The following is a 14,012-nucleotide window of genomic DNA, read 5'->3' on the forward strand; positions in this document are numbered from 1 at the left end:
GACCACCCATCCCGAGGCGGAAAGACCACACTGCAGACGGCACGGTGGTCTCCAGGGCCTTTATTCGGGAAGGTACAGAGCATTGCAGTCTGTTCGACAGGCACTGTGTGTGTGTCGGCGGGGGGTGGGAAGAGTCTGTAACAGTTCAGTTTCCTCCAAGGTGTCGTGTCGCGGCGAAAGGGGTGCAGAGAGAGGGGGAGCCCTCTGGGGGGGGGGTCCTGTCCTCCGGAGGAAAAGCAACGGCAGAGGGTCTCTTCCCGAGCCAGGGGCCTGGGTTGTATACACACGGGGGTGGACGGGATGCAGGAGAAACTCAAAGCTAGATACAGCTCACAGAGGCAAGAGTCCGTGGGGGGGGCAGGGGGGCGGGGAGGGGGGGCAGGGCTGTGTCCAGGCTCTTTCCGCCAAGTGGGAAAGGGAATTCAGAAAGAAGGCACAGCTTTTAAGGACACACAGGATCCCCAGCCTCCCAGTCTTAGTGTTTTGTGCAATTAAAAAACCGGAAAAAATAAATATAACTTAAAAACTTCTTACATGGCGCTAAAGGCAAGTCTGCGGGCAAGCAGTTGAGAAACTTTCCTTGAACGCTAAGCACGCTGACCACTGAGGAGCCCCCCCCCCCCCCGGGGGACCCGGCAAGGACGGGGCGGGAAAGGACGTGGCTTGTCCCACCGTCCCGGCACCTGCAGCCCCAGGAGTCCCTCGGAAGGGTTCTGGTTCGGGATCCACCTATCCCTCCAGGATGGGGGGGAGGGGACAGGGAAGAGGGGAGGGAAGGTTGCGAGAGCAGGTGCAGGAGAGGAGAGCTAGCGAGTAAATACAAACCCCCCCCAACCCCTAAGAGAATAACCCTAAGAAAAAAATGCCGCTTTATACCACCTTCGCGGACAGAATGTCACCCCAAGCAACCGGTCGCCGGGAAGAGGCCCCACGGACCTCCTCTAATAAACACGTCGCTTTGCCTTTTTTTTAGCACGCTGTCTGCAGACAACGGGTGCCTGTTTAAAGTGCTTGGAAAATGTGTTCTCTTAGGAGATCAAGCTGGTCCCCTGCACTTTTTTGTTCAGAGCGTTCATTTGCTTTAGCAAATTTCCTTCATCGATGGACTGAGGGTGACCTGTGGTCCACCCACGGCGGTGGAATCGGGACGTCCAACTGAGCAATGTCCCCTCCCTGCGGACTGCTGATGCCCCGGTCCCCCCTGAGCCACGAGCGACTCCAGCTGGGGCCACCCAGCGCTGGCTTTGGTGCTCCCGCCTTTACAGGGTCACATGCTGTCACGAGGTCTCTCGCGCTCGGCCGGGACGGGGTGTGACCTTTAGCGAGAGCCCCCCACACAAGCTCCCCACTGTTTTGAACCAGAGCCAGGAAGTTTCAGACTGATTTCCTTTTCTAAAATCTGTACTCAGATAGCCTCATGCGTCCCACCCTCCGCCCCCACCGACTGTCACTCACCCAGCACGAAAGGGGAAATGCCGGGGTCACGTGCTGGGGTCAGAGGTCTCCCAGAGTCCCCGGGGCGATGGGGGGGATGGGAGGGGGGAGCCCCGGAAACCCTGACTCTTGGATCGGCCCCTCTGGGCTCACGCTCTGGGGTACACGGACCTCCACCATGTCCCCGACCCGGCTGTCTGCGGATCGCTACCCCGTCAGAGCTCGGCTCTGGGCACCGGTGCGCCTCTAACAGCCCCAAAGGGCCACGGAGCTGAGAGGTTTGTTCTTAAAAAGTCATGCCAGTTTCACGTTCTTCCCCATAATACAGACTTGCCTTGCTTTAAAATGAGAACACGGCCTACTTGGTTCCCCAGTCATCTTCAAGCAACTTAGAGGCCCCAGGACTCTTCCCCCTGCCGGGAGCACCCTCCTGACACCCGGCACCCACCACCCGCCCTGGGAGCTGCCCACACCGCATCCGGGGAATGTGGGTCCAAGCCCTTCGGACTGGAAGAGTTACTTCACGGGAGAAAAATGAGGCCAGGAAGGCCAGAAATCTGCTTCTTCCCTGCCCAGCGCTGTCCCCCGAACGTGCTGGGGACTTGACCTCGTGAAACAAGCCCAGGGATGTGGGGGGTGGGGGTGAAGGGACGTGAGACAACCGATCTTCCTCCGGGGGCCGGCTGTGCCCCGGGCCGACCCACCCAGTGCCGCGGACCTGGTCCCAACAAGGTTGGGAGCCGGAGGCACAGGTGGTTCTGGGGGTAGGGGTGGGGGCGGGGCCTCCCCCAAGGTCAGGTTTGCAGAGCGTCCCTCTGAAATCCTGGGTGATAATCAGATGGAAGAGGGGGGCTCCCGCCTGCCCCCTCCCGGGAAGGTCGAGGTCAGAGAGCACAGCCAGTGGACTCCAGCATTCTCCTGGCTCCTGGGTCCGGCCCCCAGCTGGAGGGTCTCACTGCCAGCTGGGTGGGGTCCCTGCTTTAGCAGGCCACCACTCGTCTGTGGGAGCCCCTGGGCCGCTAGGCGGAGAATGCTTTACTCGTGGCCAACGTGCACTTGCCAGTGGCTTTGTGCCCCAACCCGGAGATGCTCCAGGCGGGAGGGATGGGGCCAAGACAGGTTGAGCTCGGGGGCGGCCACCAGGGGGCAGCAGGCCCCCACTGGAAGGCTGGGGCCGGCTCCTGCGTTGGGGACCTCACTGCCACCTGAGCCTGGCTCCCCCCGCCCCCCACTCCTCTTCTGCCAGCAGATCCTGTTTATAAAGAGAAGTGGGAGCCCGGCAAGCTCTCCTCTCCTCTCCTCTCCGATCTCCACCTGGTCTCTTACAAAGTGTCTCATAGTGCAGTTCGGGAGGGTCGGCTCTGGGGCGGCACCAAGGGGAAATTCAGAAGGAGAAAGGAAGGGGGCGGCAGGGAGGAGGGGTGGGGGGGCGAGGCGGGCCGGCCCTCAGGCCAGCGGGGCGGCCTGGCACATCTCCGTCAGGATGTCGATGAGGTTGTTCAGGCCCGAGAGGTAGCCGTCCTCCCGGTTCCCCTCCTGCCAGGGGACGTTGTGCTGCAGAGTCTGGCCCTCGGGCAGGGGCGTGGTTTTCCCAAAGTCGATCATCCACACCTTGGCCTGCTCCTTCTGGTCGTGGATGAAGAGAAGAGAGCTGCCGATGACCTGAAGGGGAGGGGGCAGCTGAGGAGGGGGACTGCCGGGGGGTGGGGGTGGGGGGGGGGAGGCCCGCCCCAGGGTGGCCACCCAGGGGACAGAGGACACCGGCCACCAGGGCAGCAACTGCCTTCGGGGAGGGAGGCTGGATGACAGACCCCTGGCCGCCAGCTGCGGCTGCACACTGTCCTCTAGTTCAGGCCACGGCTGAACCTCAGGGCCTCTCCCTCCACCCTCCCCCCTTCCCCCCACCCCCGCCACACTCCACCCTGACTTCTCCTGTCCAGGAGCCCACACTGTACCCGTGGGGCAGAGGAAAGGACCTCCCCAAATGCGCACACGGCACCCCAGGGGGGTGACAGCGAGGCCCAGACCGGCCTCGTTCCAGCAGCAGGACCCTGGGCAGACATCCCGGGCAGGACAGGAAAGACCCTGGAAATTACCCCTTGGAAACACGGAGCCCACACAGGGGCTCCCTCCACCCGGGCGGAAAATACCAGAAGCCCCAGCTAATCTGGCCTCTTTCTAGGCCTGAAGCTTCTTGAGCGAGACTCCAGAAAGAGTACGGCAAAACCAATTTTCCAGAAATAACAGCAAAGCCTGGGTGCTGACGGGGGTGATGGGGTCCTTCCGCCCGGTGCGGCGGTCCTGGGGCTCGAGGCCCCCAGCCCACAGCCCTGTCCTCTGGAGCAAGGAGGCTGGGGGGGAAGGGAGGCTCCAGCAGGCTGCACCAAGACCTTTTATCAAGCTGAGAACACATCCTGGCCCTGCACACCCTGGGCCCCAGGGAGGTGACCGAGGAAAGAACGTCCTGAGAGACCTGGGTGCCACTGCTCAGGGCAGAGACCACCCAGTCTGCCCTCTGGGCACCCCAGTCCCTCCTCATGGGCGGTCCTGGGGTCAGAGCCACCACGTGTGGTGGCACAGGTGCCCCCGGGCCGAGGGGCAAGTCGGGGATAAAATCCAAGGGCAAGCTGGGCTGCCTGCCTGGAGGAAGGGCCAGCCAGGTCACCTGCACAAAGATGCTGTGAGGCTTAGCAGGGCCTGGCCCACCTCCCTTTGGGGGCACTCCCTCTGCCCGGAGCCCCGGGACCACCTGTCTCCTGTTCCTCGCGCTGGACCCCTAGCCCTCCCGGTGGGCAGGGCTCGGGCTGAGGCTCCCCCCACACAAGACCTCGAGAGGGGCTGCCTTCGGGACAGAGCTTCAGGCTTGCAGGGGCGGGGGACCTGATCGGAGGGGTCTGCCCGCGGTTGCACCACCCTAAAAACGCCGCTCCGGCTTCCAGAACGGGCAGGTCTACCGGCGTGGGAGGCCAGCAGGCCCGAGGGTCACGGCTGACCACACAGAGCGTGGCTCTCTGCCCAAGAGGACAAAAGCCCAGTATGTACCTCGTGGCATTTGAAGAAGGGAGAAACTTCCAGGGTGGCCCGAATGTCCTTCAGCCGGTCCCGGTAGGCGATCTGGGAACAGAAAAAGGCCAGAGCTGTAAACACATGGGGGGCGAGGTGGCCTCTAAGCCCCGTGTGGCCCAGACTCTTCAGGTGTCAGAGCGGAAGGGAGGCTACACCCTGGGCATGTATTCCAACCTCCTCCTCTCGACACGAAGGAGCGGAGGCCCAGATGGGGCTGTGCGCACCTGCCCTCCTTCGAGAGCGGGAGGCGCCGGAGGGCAGCCCCTCGGGGCTCCCCCCAAGGGTGGCGGGGGTTCTGGGACGCCGGCGCAAGTGCGGGGATAGCAGCGGAGCGGGCCCGTTGCCACGGTGGCCTCCGGAACACAAACCTCCGTGCCCCTGACCTTGCGACGGGCAGAGTAAGCGGGGGAGCCGCCAGCATCTCTCCAGAGGCCTCTCCGCGGACCAGGGGTGAGCTGTGCCGGCTCTGGGGGTGCCTGCCGTCCCCAGGGGCCCCGGGGTCGCTCGACACCATCCCGCGGCAACACGGTGGCCTGGGGCTCAGCACCTCGAACAGGCCCGTGCAGGCACGGGTGTGCGAACTCCGTGGCGGGCCCGGCTAAGGAGCAGGTGACCGGAAAGCAGAGGGCTCGGGCTGTGGACAACTCGGGTGCGCGCCCCACGACCAAAGCCTCCTTGTGGGGGGCTAAGGGAAGCCCAGCCCAGCCTGAAAAGGAGGGAGGGAGACTCAGGGCCAGCGAGGAGTCCGCCCAGAGAAAAGGCGGTCCGGGTCCACCCTTCCCTGCTCCACACCCCGGGAGGCTGTTCGCAAGGCACCTCTCCCAGGGGGTCCAGGACCCATGTCCCCGGGGCCCCTGGGTCCGTCCCAGGGTGCCCTTCCCTAGGGACCTAGAGGCTCAGCACACCCTACCTCCGCCTGGGGGTGGGGGGGCCTTCAAGGTCCTGACCCCACAGGTCAGGTGTCTGTCCAGCCTGTCTACCGTTGCAGTGGCAAACGTGAAGTCACTTTGTCACCAACTTGTGACACTCACAGCCCCGGGCTCGGAGAGGCTCCGACCCCCGCCCCAGGCACTTCCCTCAGGTGGCCTCAGCGCCTGGGAGAGGCCCGGGAGGCCTCGGGGAGCGCGGGGACCTGCGTGTGAGGTCCGGCTCTGTCCCTGCTGTGTCCTTGACCCCTCAGTGTCTCACCCGGAAAGTGGCACAAGAGCCTACCCACCCCAGAGGGCTGCCTGCGGCTCTGATGAGCACACCATTCTCGACGGGCAGCGAGGCTACAGAAATCCACCGAGGGAACCGTCCTCAGTGCGGAGAGGCAGGCGGCCAGGGAGAGGGAGGGCAAGCCCACCGAGTGTCCCCACATATCCAGTTGGAGGCTGGCCACCAACTCCCGCTTCATCTTTTGGGGCCGGCGTTTTCCATGCGGGCAGAGTGGCCCAGTGTGGTCCCGGGCTGGACAAGAATGTCTGCAGGGCACAGGTGTCCCTGCGCGGCCGGCCCCTCCCGGGGGGCGCCCCGACTCACCAGGATGTTGCGGTTTCCTTTAGTGAACTCTCTGAAGGCCTCGGTGACCTGCTCCCTCGTTTTGGTCTTCTTGAAGTCTCGGTTCACGGAGCCGTCTTCTTTCTGAGAACGATACGCGCCCCGGAGGGGTCAGGCACGGACCCCGCCCGCCAGCAGCTCTCGGGGGCAGTGGAGGCACCACGGTGCCCGCGGGCAGTCCGAGGAGACCCGCATCTGCACCGCCGGGCACAGGGCGTAGTCGGGTGGCACCGTGGAGCCTGTCCTGAGCCCCGACTGAGAACAAGGAGGGTGGCCTCAGTGTGCCGGGCAGAGGAAGGCGGTCAGGGAAGGCCTGGGGGGTGCGGGCCAGGACTGGAGGAGGGGGCTGAGGGCAGCAGGGGCTGGAGGAGACACATATGTCTCGGCTTCCCTTGGGGCCTGGCCCTGGGAACCCCCATGAGTGCCCCACGGGTCCCTGCCATCTGGGGGCGACCTCCCTCGCCAGACAGAAGAGAGGTGCTCCCACCGCAAGTTCAGTGAGGTTCCTTTTGTAGCTTAAGATCTTTTACCATATGTTCCCTGAACATAACCAAGATGTCACTGCCTGCCCATCTCTGCTCCCTGACCCGCCTGCTGCAAGAGACTACTCATCTTCTTAGCCTGGCGCTGTGTCTGTTCCAGGCTGTTCCCGGAAAGCACATGGAGCTTAGCTCCCCCAGGAGGACATGTGTTCTTTTTTTTTTAATTTTTTTTTCAAGTTTTATTTATTTTCAAGAGAGAGAGCATGAGTTGGGGAGAGGCAGAGAGAGAGGGAGGCAAAGAATCCGAAGCAGGCTTCAGGCTCTGAGCTGTCAGCCCAGAGCCCGACGCGGGGCTCGAACTCACAGACCGCGAGATCACGACCTGAGCTGAAGTCAGATGCTTAACCGACTGAGCCACCCAGGCGCCCCGAGATCTGTTCTTAGTTAAGGACAAAGGGTGAGGAAGCAGGGCTCCACAAGGAGCCCCCAGACTTGGGTCTGTGCATCACCAGGCCGGAGACGAGGTAACGCAATGTGGCTGCCTCTTGAAGATTAGGACGGACCCTGGGGCGGAGGGGGAACTTGCCCACAGGGGCTCGTCGCGGGGCGTTTGCCCAGAGCAGGGGAGGGGAGACGGGCTGCTGGCTGTTCCTGCAGCCGGACAACGAACGGAGGCTTGGGCACCCAGCCTGAGAGGGAGAGGTAAGGGGAAAGCGGACTGTTTCGGAGACATGAAGGAAAACGAGCACATGAGAGGGAAGCATGAAACTTGCAACCCGTACGAGGGCTGGATGCAAAAAAGGAAAAAAAAAACTGGTTTCAGATGACAGGGGAGGGACACATGGCTTTCTCAGCCCAGAGCTCACAAAGCAGCGCTGGGGAGGGGCGGATGCCCGGAGCGCCACCCTCGGCCCAAACCCAGACGCTAGGGCTGTTCGGTGACGACCCGGAGCAGGCAGAGGACAGAAACCCAGGAAGGCCGCAGGGACCGCTGTCTGCCCGGCCGGCCGGCACCTCGCAGCCCGCTCCCCAGGGTGAAGTGCGAGCCCGCACCTGCTCATCAGATCCAGGGCGGGGACACTTGGGGACGCGGAGGAGGGGCGTTTGGTCCGGCTGCCCGGGCAGAGGGAGGGTCCTGGCAGGGAAGTCACCGCAGCCCGCACGCCCCCGCCCCTGCATCTCGAGGCCCATCCCCAGCTCTCAGGCCACGGGCAGAGTGCGCGGCCCCCGCACTGGCACGCGGGTTCCTAGGTGGGCTCCCGGTCAGGGCTAGGCATGGTCAGGGCTAAGCGTAGGGTCCTCGGCAGAGGGCTGACCCCTGGGGCCGGCTAGAAGCCACCCTGTTCCGGGGCCCCGGTCCCGACTAAGAAGCGGGCGGATTTCCCCAAACACGCTGGGCCTGTGAGGAAGGAGGCTCGCGGCCTCGGAAGGCCCTGCAGGCCGCCGCCGCCCCCGGGGCGGATACGGGAGCCTCCGTCCCTTCCTTCCCCAGGCACCCGGCGGGCCTCACCTTGATGCCCTCGATCCTGAAGCCGAGGGTGGCGGTGGAACTGATGGTCTCCCTCCACTGCATGTACCGAGGCTTGGTCACAGCCCGCTGGGCTTTCTCCTCCTCGGTCGGGGCCTCGGGGTCCACCTCGATCATCTTCTGGTACATGTCCTTCCGGAGGCTGGGCTTCTTCCGGGCCTTGGTGAGCTCCTCCTCCAGGTAGGTCCTGCGTGGGAAGGGGGGCGGTGATGAGAGCCGCAGGCCGCTTACTCGGGATGCGCACACGCTCTGCTCAGGCCGGGGCCGGCTCCCGACCGGCAGAACTGGGGGCGGCCCTGCGCATGGGGCGACCTCGTGCCAACACCAAGCACTAAGGCCGAGCCAGAAGGTGGCCTCGGAAGGGGCCACGGTGGCAGAGAGGGAAGCCTGTGCCTGGGGTGGGGAGGAAGCCCGAGGGGGGGCCACACGGCCTGCCCCGCCCAGCCCGTGCCTCCTCACACCTGCCCCCCAGCCCGAAGGCCCGAGAAGGCACAGCCAGTGGAAGTCGCTCACTGTCCCGCCGTCGAACCGGCAGGGGTCCCCCGGAAACCGGAGTAGGGGCGGGACAGGACTTCAGCAGCCTGGGGCTGAATCCCCGGCCCGCGATGCCTCCCCTACCCCCATCGCCAAACAGAGATGGGGCGTCACCCCTGCCACACACACGGGCATCCTGCACGTTGCAGACGCACCCCTGCTCCCCAGTGAACCCCCCTCTTCTCCCCTGACCCCGGGCTCCACCGCTGCCCCGGACCCTTCCTGAAACAAATCACAGGACAGAGCTGTAGCGGAGGGAAGATTTCTGTGCTGGCCCATTGTGGGCGGCGGCCGTGACGGCGGCCCGGCCCCACCCTCCCCTCACACCTGCTGCTTGGGGACCCAGGACAGACTGCGCGTCAACTCATGATGCCTTCAGAGGTCGAGTTTTCACCAACCACCGTGTCAAATATAAGGAAACGACAAGTCCTGGGTTGCGAACGTGGGCCTGGTCATTTAGAACCTCCCGCAGCCCTCGCCTGTACCAGTGCACACCTCCTCCACGGGCGTGCGCACCTCCCACGCACACGTGCATGCACACAGCCATGCACACACCCACACACACGTACGTGCAGGTACACCCCCATGCACGTGTGCACGCACGCACACCCCCACGCACACGTGCACACAGACACACGTGTGCACACAGCCATGTACACCCACACCCCCACGTGCACACCCCCACACAAGTGCGTGCACACACAGCCATGTACACCCACATACCCACACGTGCACACACCCACGCACGTGTGTGCACACACAGCCATGCACACCCCTAAGCACAATTATTCACACCCACAACGTGCACTCATGCACATGCGTGCACACTCATGCACATACGCAGTGCACGCAAACCATGCACACACACGTTCATACCCCATGCACACGTACACCCACACACCCATGCACACACCCCCCACATGCACATACACCCCACACGCACGCACATCCATGCACCCCCCCACACAACATGCACACACAGCCATGTACACCCCCACACATGCACACCCCCACGTGCACACCCCCATGCACGTGCATGCACACACAGCCATGCACACTGCTACGCACACACATTCACACCCACACTGTGCACTCATGCACACGCGTGCACACTCATGCACGTACACAGTGTGTGCGAGCCATGCACGCACACATGCACACCCCGTGCACATGTACACCCACACCCATGCACACCCCACACACACGCTCATGCACACACAGCCATGTACACCCACACACACGCACACTTGCACACCACCACGCGCGCACAGAGCCATGCACACCCACGCACGGGCTTGCGCACAGCCACGCACACCCTCCATGCACATGTGCACACAGCCATGCATACCCCACGCACACGTGCATACACACACGCACACACGCACGTGCGCACACAGCCATTAACACACACGTGCACCCACACCCCCATGCACACACTCATCCCACACGCACACACCCCCACGCACACGTGCGCGCACACTCATGCATGCACACAGCCATGCACACACACCCCCCACGCACACACGCACACACGCACACACCACGGTGCCCGCCGAGCCAGGTCAGGGATGGCAGGAGCTTCAAGGCAGAGGCCGAGGGGCAGGATGCTTTTGCGTGGAGTCATGTCGGGCCGGCCCGGGTGCGGCTGTGTGTGCGTGCCACGTGGCCGGGGGTGGGCTGGCCGCCCCACATGCTCGGGGGCCCACTGTGGGGGCCTGCGGGGCGGGTGGGCGGCCGCACTTCCGCAGAGAGCTTTCAGTAGCTCCTTAAACAGGAAGCAGGCCTGGGGCTTTTTCCAGGAAGGGCCCCTGCAGCCAGTCTGGGTGGGGTCGCTCACCCTCCGCCCGGGGCACCGGTCAGCAGCTACACGGCGGGGCCTGAGCTCCCCAGTGCTGGCCTGGCCGGGCCTCCCGCCTCCGTCCGACAGCGGGATGGGGGAGCAGAGGCCTCTGCGGGGGACGGGGGTGGGGGGACGGCCACTCGGGGCGAAGGGTGGGTAGGCGGCAAGCCCGTGGGCACCCACAGCTCGCGCACCAAAGCTGGGGACGGTCCTTGTCTCCACCCCCAGCCCCGACATCAGGAAGACTCGCGTGACACACAGCACACAGGCTTACGGGGGAGAATCTAAGAAAAGTCCCTGGAACACAAGCATACATCCACGTGGAACCGCCGTCCCCGATGCCCCCGATTTAGGACACTACAGGTGCCACGTCACCTTTTCCTGAGCGCCCCCCACCCCTCCCCCCAGCTTGTGGCTGAAGCTGGCTTGGCTGGTCAGCCGTCTACTGCTTCCCCGTGACAGGTCTCAACCCCTCATGCCTGGGACTCAGTGATGGTGGTGGCCCTGGGCTCCGGCCTCCTCCCTCTGGCAAGCACTGGGCGTGGCCAAGGACTGCTGGTCTTAGGACGGGTTCTGTCTGGGGTTAAGGGTTCTGGATCGACCCAGCATGGACTCGGGGCCCCACGGAGCCCCCTCGGGGCATGGTCTGCAGCTGGAAGCCTGGCACGGACCCGGGGCCCTGCTGAGTCCGAGTCCCCGCACCTCTGTGTTTGATGTCCCCTGCTCGGACTGGACCACGCAGGACCCACGGAGGAGGGCCCATCCCTTGCATCGTGAAGCGGAGGAGAAGCTGGGGCAGGACCAGTTCTTCCCTCCCCTCCACACAGACCGCTCTCTCACCCCACAGCCTCCGCCTCGAGGCCCCGCTCCCAAGTGAGCTAACGCTGTCCCAGCCTCGCCGGTCGCTCCGGGGCGCAGTGGGACAGAAGCTGAAGACACAGGCAGGGCCCAGGGGGCGCCAGTCCCCAGAAGCCTCCCAGGGAACAGACAGCTACACGGGGCAGCCTCGTGGGACGGACTTTCCACACATCCCTCCCGCAGCGCGTGCTTTTTTGGGCCACGGTCTGAGTGAACGCTAATCGGAATATTTCTGTGTCTTCCCTTGAGAGGGCCCATCCTGGTGCACCGGGGAGGGCCTTCCGGGGACAGAAATAAGACTCTGGGGAAGGGCAGCGGCCAAGCGGTGGCTGGAGGGACATTCTGTTTCCTCCCTGTGGGCTGGAGCGGAGGGAGGGAGGAAGGGTGCGGGGGAGGGAGGTCAAGGACAGCGAGAGAGCAAATACAAGGGCCTGTACTTCCCCATCTCCGGTCCCTGCCTGGGGGCCTCGCGACGAACACGGCCTGCAGGGTCTGACTTGAGGACACAGTCCCAGGAGTGAGGAGGGAAGGAAGGGGGCTGTCGGGCCCTCTTGTCTCCTGGCCCCTGCCTGCCTTGCACACGTGTGCGCATATGCACACACACACACACACACACACGCTTCTTTCTCATTCTCGTAAGAATAAAAACCATCCAAAGCAAACCCAGGCCCCAGCTCTGAGCCGCTCCCCGGAGCCCGGTCTCCCCGGCGAGCCGTGGGCGGATGGACGAGCCGGGCGTCTGGCTGTGTAGCCTGGGCGGCTTCCCCCGCCGAGGGGAGCACGGCACCCCAATACCACGTGGCCAACAGCCCGGGAGGACTTCACGAGCCCTGCCCGCAGCAGGAGAGAGGGAGCCGCTCGGTGACTCCTTGGGACGGAGCGGCCCAAGGCCGAGATGGAGGAGAAAACCACGCCGCCAAAGCAGGGCCCAGAGCTGCGGGCGGAGGGGTCTCGGGTCCCCTCGGCTCTGCGCATCAGCCGGTCTCCTCCTGGCCACGCTGCCGGTCTCCTTCCCTCCGAGTCCTCTCCAAGCTCGGGCTTATCTCCCGGGGCAGGCGCCAGGAGTCGGATCCGAATCCGCGCACAGGCCCGAGCACCCCCTTCCGGCCTCTGTGCCCTCTCCGGGCCCCCTGGAGCACCCCGGCCCGTCCCCCGTGAAAGCAGCTCCCGGGCTCCCCCTCCACCGCACTCGTAGGGCAGGGGCGAACCTTCGTGGGCACCCCAACATATTCCACTGACCAGCTCCCCCTTCCCATGGGTGGGGGCGCGGGGGGGCGCTAAGACCCTCTACCCCAGTCTCCCCGTGCGGCCACCACCTTGCTGCCCGGCGATCCCACCCGCCCAGAAAGGCAGTTCTCTCTGCCCCACCCCTCCCAGGGAGGCTCAGCACGGAGCCCCTCTTCCGGCCCCACAGCTACTGGCTCTGGAAAAGGGGGGAGGCCGTGAGGGGCAAAGCCGGCGTCCCGTCCCCTCTGCGGGATGGCGTCACCCACGCCCCGAGCCTGCCCTGCCGCACCCCAGGCCCAGCTCACCTGATGCCCATCTTGCAGTCCATCACGCAGGGCGAGTCGAAGGCGGCCAGCAGGTCGTCCATCTGGTTGTAGCGCTCTCCGTCTTTCACCACGTCGCCGTGGTAGGCGGGGACAAAGGGCTTCAGCACATCGGCCATCAGCCGGTCGAGGCAGCGCTGCTCTGACTCACAGTGCTTCTTCAGGATCCTGCCGTTGGCAGCCGCCTTGAAACTCCCTGCAGAGCAAGGTCGGGGGAGACCCTGGGTCCGTGTCCGAGACCCTCCCCGCTCTCACCTCCCCCCACCTGCCCGCCAGCCCCCGCGGTAGGTCTCCCGGGGCTGCTTGCCCAATAAGCACCGGGGCTGAAGGTGCCCCCAGGTCCCCACTCGTGGACCGAGCACTGTAAGGGGAGTGGAGGCAAGTCCTGGCTGCAAACCGGGCTGGGTCCCCAGCTTCCCTGACCCCAGGCTCTTCTTCTGCAGATGGAGGGGCACCAGCGCTCACTGCAGGGTTCACGCACGCGAGACCCAGCCACTCCTCTTCCTGTGTCACTGTCACCACCCCCACCCCCTCATCGGTCCAGTCCTCGGGCAGTGACGGTGCCTCCGGTCTCAGGGCAGAAGCTCTGATGGGGCAGGTTCAGTCCCAGGGCAGGGACGCTGGCTGAGAAGCGGGGGTCCGAGGCCCGGCACAGGCCACCCGCGACGTGACCCTGAGTCACGCCGTCGGGGACGTATTTATTTAGGAAGGGTGTCCACCCAAGTGCCTTGGGCCCACGTGCGGGGGATATAAAAGAGGTGTCGGACCCTGGGCTGGTCTGTGGTCGTGAAGGTCAAGTCCGGGGCAGCCACGGAAACCTCCCAGGGGATGAGGCCCACCAAGGGGCCCCCGCACGTGGACCAGCCAGCGCTCAGGCTCTGGCTACAGATGTCCCCTCGTCCCCCGCGGGCGACGGGCGCCCTGGCCGCCTGCACCCAGGACTCTACACTGTCCTTCGCTTGTGGGGTGATCTGCCTGCACCTTCCACCTCCTACAAGCTCCGTTGGGGCAGACCCCCACATCTCCACGAATGCCGTGACCCCTAAGACCATGGCGACGTGGGGATACGGTGGGCGCCCAATGGCACGCTGAGCCTTGCCTCTTTGTCCAAGATGGCAGATGGTGGGCGAGCTGGAAGATGATGCTTTCGCGTATTTTGCTGAGGTGAAGCGGGAGAGAGA

General features: G+C 64.7%; 1 protein-coding gene across 1 annotated transcript in view; it reads right to left on the reverse strand.

Annotated features, from left to right (window-relative positions):
* Positions 1 to 358: 358 nt before the first annotated feature.
* The window catches only part of ITPKB (inositol-trisphosphate 3-kinase B), an 89,167-nt gene continuing 75,513 nt past the window's right edge, over positions 359 to 14,012 (reverse strand). The window contains 5 exon segments of the mRNA XM_042926213.1: positions 359 to 3,096; positions 4,477 to 4,548; positions 6,022 to 6,123; positions 8,032 to 8,236; positions 12,814 to 13,027. Of these exon segments, the coding sequence (XP_042782147.1) occupies positions 2,881 to 3,096; positions 4,477 to 4,548; positions 6,022 to 6,123; positions 8,032 to 8,236; positions 12,814 to 13,027 (809 nt within the window). The 3' untranslated portion in view covers positions 359 to 2,880.

This window comes from Panthera leo, chromosome F3, assembly GCF_018350215.1.
Source record: "Panthera leo isolate Ple1 chromosome F3, P.leo_Ple1_pat1.1, whole genome shotgun sequence".
NCBI classification, from domain to species: Eukaryota; Metazoa; Chordata; class Mammalia; order Carnivora; family Felidae; genus Panthera; species Panthera leo.